This window comes from Arachis hypogaea, chromosome 4 (genome assembly GCF_003086295.3).
Source record: "Arachis hypogaea cultivar Tifrunner chromosome 4, arahy.Tifrunner.gnm2.J5K5, whole genome shotgun sequence".
In the NCBI taxonomy this organism is placed as follows: Eukaryota; Viridiplantae; Streptophyta; class Magnoliopsida; order Fabales; family Fabaceae; genus Arachis; species Arachis hypogaea.
In genome coordinates, this window is record NC_092039.1 from 111,129,967 (window position 1) to 111,137,348 (window position 7,382).

At 33.0% G+C, this 7,382-nt stretch overlaps 2 protein-coding genes across 2 annotated transcripts; both read right to left on the reverse strand.

The window, feature by feature from the left end:
* Positions 1-1,256: 1,256 nt before the first annotated feature.
* Positions 1,257-4,503, reverse strand: LOC112795184 (uncharacterized). Its single transcript, XM_025837130.3, has 2 exons — positions 3,716-4,503; positions 1,257-1,840 (listed from the first exon to the last, which is right to left on the reverse strand). The coding sequence occupies exons 1-2, from the start codon at positions 4,096-4,098 to the stop codon at positions 1,264-1,266; spliced, it is 960 nt and encodes a 319-aa protein (XP_025692915.3). The 5' UTR covers positions 4,099-4,503; the 3' UTR covers positions 1,257-1,263.
* A 1,899-nt stretch (positions 4,504-6,402) lies between these two features.
* LOC112795185 (uncharacterized) lies at positions 6,403-7,179 on the reverse strand. Its single transcript, XM_025837131.1, has 2 exons — positions 6,725-7,179; positions 6,403-6,655 (listed from the first exon to the last, which is right to left on the reverse strand). Exons 1-2 carry the CDS (start codon positions 7,177-7,179, stop codon positions 6,403-6,405), a joined length of 708 nt encoding a protein of 235 aa, XP_025692916.1.
* Between the last annotated feature and the right edge of the window lie 203 nt (positions 7,180-7,382).

Sequence of the window (7,382 nt, forward strand, 5' to 3'; positions counted from 1 at the left end):
TTGCTTCAGTGTTTCCATCTTCCTCCTTGTTTTGTTTTTTATCTTGGTTCACCTTTGTTCCCAGATTTTCTGCTTTGAGCCATGGCTCTAGGTCTTGACTTGTTGACACCTTCTTCTGCGTTATCTGCAGCTTTTGCACAACTGCTCTCTTCGTGTCCTATCAATCTGCAATAGTAGCATAGATTTGGCATTCTTTCATACTTAAAGTCAACCTAGATTAATCCATCTTCTTTGCTTCCTATATTAACTCCTTTGAGGAGTGGGTTGATGTTCAGTGTCACTATGACTTTAAAAAATCTATTTTGTTCTCTATTTGTCTCAAAAACTTCACATTCTTTTACTTCTCCTAGGGCAGTTGCTATTTTCCTTCCTAACTTTGTGGTTTTGCAGTATTCAGGGAGATTCCAAATTTGAACGTTGATATCTACCTTGTCTAAGCCTGTCTCTTCTATTTCTTTTGATCTGTCCCATTTTTTCAGCAACAACCATGAGTTTCTAAACATCAAAGGGTTGCCTTTGAGAATTCTTTCCAGATCTGCTTCATGTTGGAAGAAGAACTGGTAGATCTTGGGTTTTTGCTCCACTACCCTCATTCCTTTCAGCCTTTTCCGGATGTTGTGCATTGCTGATTGGACCTATGAGCTATTAATGCTTTTATCTGTAAGTAGTTTTTCCACTAAGCTGTTATTGCAGTCTTGTATGCCTTCCTTCACATCTTCATTATCATACACTATCAGTATCTCTTCTTCTTCTTGTTCTGAGTGTGTGTTCTGTGTTTCAGGTTCCACATTTGTGGTTGACATATTATTGAAGTACTCAATGAAGCAGGATTATGTAATTCAAATTATGCAGCATAATAACGATCTTTTTACGATATTGTACGGACTTTTTACACTACATTCCTTTGTGCTCTAGGAGAACTTTTGAGATAAGGAGAGAGATATTTATTATAATGATAAATATTTAAATTTAATTAAAATTTTTATTATATTAATTATTTAATTAAATAATACATATAATAACAATCATAAATTATTATTTGATACATAAAAAATTGAATTCTCACTGCATACTTATTCCCAACTTTGTGTGGTGTGTGCATTGTTGTATAATTAGATTTAGTTTTCCTTGCTTGTATCATAATCTTTATTTAATGTAACAAAGAATTATTATCCCAAAAAAAAGAACTCTTTTTTTCTCCTTTTAATTTAAATTATTCTGAATAAATTAAAATTTTACTATAATTCACTCCAAAATTAAACATCAGAATGAAAAATCAGATGTTTGGCCAAAAGAACTTTTACAATAGGCAATAGCTGCCTGAATGGAATTATTATTATCATTATTATTATTATTATTAGTGTATAATGAAAATCCTTCATGAATTGGTGTAGTGTCACAGGAATTAGGTTGAGATCTCCTCTTTGATCTACTACCTTTCTTATCAGCAATGTTCATTCCCACGGCATTGAATATACCTTTAATTGCTCCCAAATCCATCTCCAACTTTCTTGATGATTTTTTACAACTTCTAAATGAGCCACATATGATTTCATCCTGATCAAATTCCCAATCATTATTATTATTGCTACTCCTTGTTATTCCTTGATCCTTCTTTACATTGCTTCTTCTACTGTTTGTGGGGTTGACCAATTTCTTTTGATAACATTGAAAATGTTTTTTTCTTGATGACTTGTTATGTCCATTATTGTTGTTGGGTTGGTATAGTGGCTTTATAAGAGATGCTAATATGGCCCCAATATTTATACCTCTAAATTTTATCAACAACTTCGTCATGCCTCCATTGCTTCTTGTTTTTGTTGTGAAGTTTGGTTGTTTCCTAGCATTGAGATAATATTAAATTTGATCATTATATATTGCTCTAATTACTAATTAGGAGAACTTACGCATGATTGATGTGCTAAATGAAACAGTTTATGAGAAATATGGTTGTTATTATTTGAATATTTGTATTAGACACGAACAAAACCCGTTTTTCTTGTTTAATTAAGGGTGAAGTATACTTTTTGTCTTTGAAATTTGACAAAAGTCTTAAAAATACTCTTAAATTTTATTTTGTTTCAATTTTATTTCAAAAATTTTCGATTTGCATCAAATATATTCCTGATGACTAATATTTTAAAAAATTTAAGACCAATTTAACAACAATTTCATAAAAATAACCATCAACATAAGAAAATCAAGCATAATTTTCATGCATTATTATTAGATTGGTCTTAAATTTTTTGAAAATTTAGCCATCGAGGGTATATTTAATGCAAATTGAAAACTTTTGGGACAAAATTAAAACAAAATAAAACTTAAAGGTATTTTTAAAACTTTTCACAAACTTTAGAGGCAAAAAATATACTTTTTTTAATCAATTATTTCGATTTTCCCTAATGGTTTTATATATGCACGCGGTTTTATAAAATTTTAATTTGAATTGAAATATACATGGTCATTAAAATAAAAAAACCAGCATCGAAAGGAAAAGTCTAGGGGGTAGTAATTTTATTGAATTTTGGTCAGTATGTAATCAGCAGAGAAATGTGAGACATTGGATGAAATTTCACACTAATCTCACACCATTAAATCATCATTGATGGCTATTTGATGGCTACTAATCACAAAAGTTGCTGGTCCTAACATTGTTGGCATCGAAATCATGTTTAGCTAGTGAAATTAAATGTTTGTTAAATTGTTATCACATTCACACACTTGCTTAGCTTGTTTCAGTTGATGATAGATTACATACACCGCTCAAATAAAATTTGAACAAATAAACTTTTTCTACAAAATTTTCGCGCTGCACAATTCATTTATGTATAAGGAGTTGATTAGTTTGATCATTTTTATTTCTATTGTCAACAAAAACAAAATAAAACATGCAAATATGATTGGTTACATATTTTAAAAATGCAACACAACTAAAAATGACATTTCTTTGTTTCTGAAATTTTTTCTTGTAAGAGTTAAAGATATTTTCAACTCAAAAGATTGTGATTTCACTCTTTTAAATGATTATGTGCATTGCTCGAATCTATCATAATTTTTTCTTTTTTCTTTTCATTTAACCCCTCTATGCTACATTCTCTATTCTCTCATCAAATGTCAAATCCTTTTTTTTGTCATCAGATATATTTGTAACTTTTATTTTGTCTATTTGTGGGACTTAACTAGTGCACATTGTCTTAAAAAAGTTAATTGACTATTTAATCATCATTCATCAATTAAATTTATAAAATTAATTGTTAACTTATAATAAAAATAATTTGATTAACTAAATTGTGCGCTTAAAAAATAATAGATTAACTAAACGTATTTTTATTATTTAGTAATAAATATAAGTTTTAAATTTGATGATGAAAAAGACCAATTAAACATATTTCATTATTTTTCTAGATATTTGAAAACAAAATTCATTTTAACCAAACAATCATAAAAAATCTAAGAATCTGAAAATGAAAATAATTTTTAAAAATTAAAAAAATATATATTTTTACAAATCAATCCGCCTCTAAATTTGTTTCATATATTCAAACAACAATAATTATTAAGTATTGGATGAGGCAACTCACATAAAAGATAAGTACGTCTTTTTCATGAAATAAATAGAAATATGTGTGCTGAGTTGATTTATAAAATTAAAATGAAAACAAGCAACACATTTCTATTATTATGTTTATGTTGTGATATGCATATAAATACATACCTAGAACATGGAGCGTCCATATTATGGGTTCCCCTCTGAATTGTTGTTTGGGCTTCAGGTTTATGAGGATTACTCTCCATTATTAATCCAACCCCTGGATTATTGAACATTAATGCACTAGTATTAGTATTATTATTTGTTGCGTCATCACCATTAATAGGAGATGACATGCATGGAGGCTCATTATCATCAGCAGCATCATCTTTTTGGAGGGACAAAGATATTGTTGATGAAATTGATATCCGCAACTGGTGATGATGGAACTCATGATGATCCTTATCATTGTAGCGCGGCGACGGCAGCAGCGACGGCGAAGACGATGCATCGAGTTCAATTTCAATGTATGAATCATCTTCATCCATGGAATAATAATTAGCTTCCATATATGTGGATAAGTAAGAAGCTAATCAAGAAAAGACATAAATAAACAGTGGAGTAGCCAATTCATTTGTCTAATTAAACAAATATTAATAATTCAATTTTCTTTTGTACATAAATAACTCTAATTTTATGGTAAATTAATCTTTGATCTACTAGATTATGAGATATTGTGAAAAACAAACCAAATATATGACACTAGCTACTATAATTATTGAATTGTGATGTAACAAATTGTAAATAGCGAATGCAATTAGTTCTTGTTATGAACGCATGCCTAGTGATCCTATATAAATAGGTTTATGGGGCATATACGGAAGCATATATTAGCTAGGTAACATGTCACAATCTACTGAAATACTTGAATGTAGAATAATGTTTGATTTCGTCAACAAGTGTCAATTATTGTGTCACGGATTCTCCTTAATTTTCGACTTTTGTTTCACTAACAAGCAAGAATCTCCTTGACTTCAGGTTCAGGCACCACACTTACACAAATTTTGTTCTTTAATTATAGGGATATCAGTGGAGAAAATTGAATATGAATATTCACACGGATAACTTTATCTGTGAAGATGAGAATGAGAATAAAAGTTTATCGGTAGATAGAAATTTACGTGCTGATGTTTTTTTATTATGGTGTTTATACAATTTTAACAATATTTAAAAAAATTGTTAGAGTTAAAAGTAATATTTTATTATTATTTAATAATATTTAAAAATAAAAATAAAAAATATTATTAAAATATAAAAAAATATAATTTTAATTTAATTATACTTAAAAGAATTTTGCTAAACTTATATAGTTATTATAGACACCATATAACTACAGGCACTATAAAATTTACCAGAAATTTAAAGTAATAATATTATGGGTAATTTATCTGTATAAACTAAATGAAAAAAAAGTTTATCCAAATAAAACAATTAAAAATCGGTTACTTGCTTGTCCTGTTACTACTTTATATAATTCGTAGAACCCCTTCCACATTCATTTTAATAGAAGCACATAAACTGTGGTACTCCTCTCACGGTTTATGAAGAGAATATTGTGGGTATAAACGGTGGTACTTCTTTCATGATTTATGAAAAAAAAGTTTGTGGGCATAAAGTGTGGTACTCCTTCTACGGTTTATGAGTAGCTATATATATACATAATCCACGACACCAAGTGACGGATTACATTGTTTACATTGTTGATGGGTTAGAGTTTTGGAGGTGAGCAATTGAGAGAGAATCTGGAGGCATCAAGACTCTGGCGTGGTAGAGTCATAAAAGACCAAGATCGCATGTACCGATTGAACAACATTGCTTACATGGCTGGAAACATCGACCAAGAGGTTAATTTTGAATATGTTAAAATTTCATTAGTAAGGAATTAATTTGTTTTGTTAATTTATGCGTTAGAATGTTATGTGTGCTCTGTGTAATTCGTAAATAATTTATGTAGTGATTTGTACGTTAAATTTTAATTAGTATCGAATTAATGTTTTCATTAATCAACCGTATTTATATAAAATTTGATATGTATGGAATTGATTTTATCGCTAAAGAACCGAAATTTGTTGAAATTTGATTTTTGGCGAACTAATTTTTCGCTAAACATCATGGCATCTAAACATCCCCGGCAGCAGTATGTCCTTGCTAGTTACAATTCCTACGCATGTGACTGGGCTGACGGCAGAGCCCACAGCGCTTCGGTTGCTTAGGAGCAGTCTGATCCATGCTTCCTCGAATTCTGGTTGACTTTGGCCGTCCATCTCTTGCACGAGTCATATTAGGGTCTGGAGTGACAGTCGGACCATCATGGCAGCTAGAGTCCTTCTGAGATAGGGGGGCACAAACCCTTTCTTGTACACGTTGAACACCTCAGTCATGCGATACACATCATGAACATATAAGGCCCAATTCAGTAGCGAGTGGGCACAACATGAAATGGCGTAAGAACATGGGTAATGCAGAGCCTGAAAATAGCCATAGTCGCATGTGTGATCCCTAAGAGAAACTCAATAGCTACCAAGCGAGAAGTTACCAGTAGGCGTCATCTCAGCCACGGTATACTCGGACTTGTGCCTGTCGTACAAAGTGACCGTGAAGCATCTGGACGCCTGACAAAATTCATGCCCGGTCTCCAATTGCGCCTCCGCCATCTGTCCCCGGACCACGAACAGCTCTGCAAGCCTTCCGTAAGTAGACTTCACCAACGAAGTTAATGGGAGATTCCTTGTACCCTTTAACACAGAATTCACACATTCACTAATATTGGTTGTCACGTGGCCAAACTGTCTCCCGCTATCCTAATGCTAGGTCTACTTGTCATATTCTGTCCGATTGGCCCAATCACACATAGTCGGATTCTCAGTCCGCATAATGTCAAACCAGTAATCAAACTCTGCTTCGGTCTTGGCATATGCAGCATTCACCAACAGTCTTCTTGCGTCTTGTCCTTTGAAGCTTAGGCTAAAATTCACTACCACATGACGAATACAGAATGCTCGATAAGTACGTGGAGGTAGCCAACCACTATCAGGGGCTTCAGGGGCAACTTTGATGCCGTTATGCCTGTCGGAGATAACAAGAATACATTCCTATGGCATCACATGCTGTCGTAGGTTGGACAAGAAAAAGGACCATGACTCCGCAGTTTCTCCCTCCACAAGTGCAAACGCTACCGACAAGATGTTCGAGTTCCCCTCTTGCGCTATAGCCAGCAGTAAGGTACCTCCATACTTGCCATACAAGTGGGTACTATCAATGCTCACGAAGGGCTTGCAATATCGAAAGGCCTTGATGCAAGGTAGAAATGTCCAAAAAAGATGATGAAAGTAGATTGTAGACTCATCGACCTGATCCCCCACTCTAACCGGAGAAGTCTTCAACACTGTAACCGTCCCGGCCATAGTGGACTGGACTTTTAGCATCCAACGTGGCAACTCGGCATACAACTCTTCCCAATCTCTGTATGTATGTGCTATTGCCTTCTGCTTTGCCATCCAAACTTTCCTGTAACTAGGCCTGAATCTATAATTGGCTTTCGTTGCTTCCTGCAGGACCTTTATCGTAACCGCAGTATCCGCCCTAACCATTGCAGATTTTTAGTGAGGACAACTTAATGCTTGATTGATGGTTTTTGGAATATTTTAAGTTAAGTCATAGGATTAAGTAGTGACAAGGACTTTTGGGTTTCTAATTCCAGACTTTGATCTAGTTGTCCTAGAGTGTAGGTTCTTGGTATTGTCAGGGATTGGGAGTAAGCATATGTCATTTCCACTAATAGGCACTTCAATAG

Excerpts from the sequence above, each read along its gene's own strand:
- LOC112795185 (XM_025837131.1), bottom strand. The coding sequence starts at position 7,179 with ATGGTTAGGGCGGATACTGCGGTTACGATAAAGGTCCTGCAGGAAGCA. Across the intron at positions 6,656-6,724 it reads GGAGAAACTGCGGAGTCATG|GCATAACGGCATCAAAGTTG; the intron begins GTCCTTTTTCTT and ends TATCTCCGACAG.
- LOC112795184 (XM_025837130.3), bottom strand. The coding sequence starts at position 4,098 with ATGGAAGCTAATTATTATTCCATGGATGAAGATGATTCATACATTGAA. Across the intron at positions 1,841-3,715 it reads ATGGACGCTCCATGTTCTAG|GAAACAACCAAACTTCACAA; the intron begins GTATGTATTTAT and ends TCTCAATGCTAG.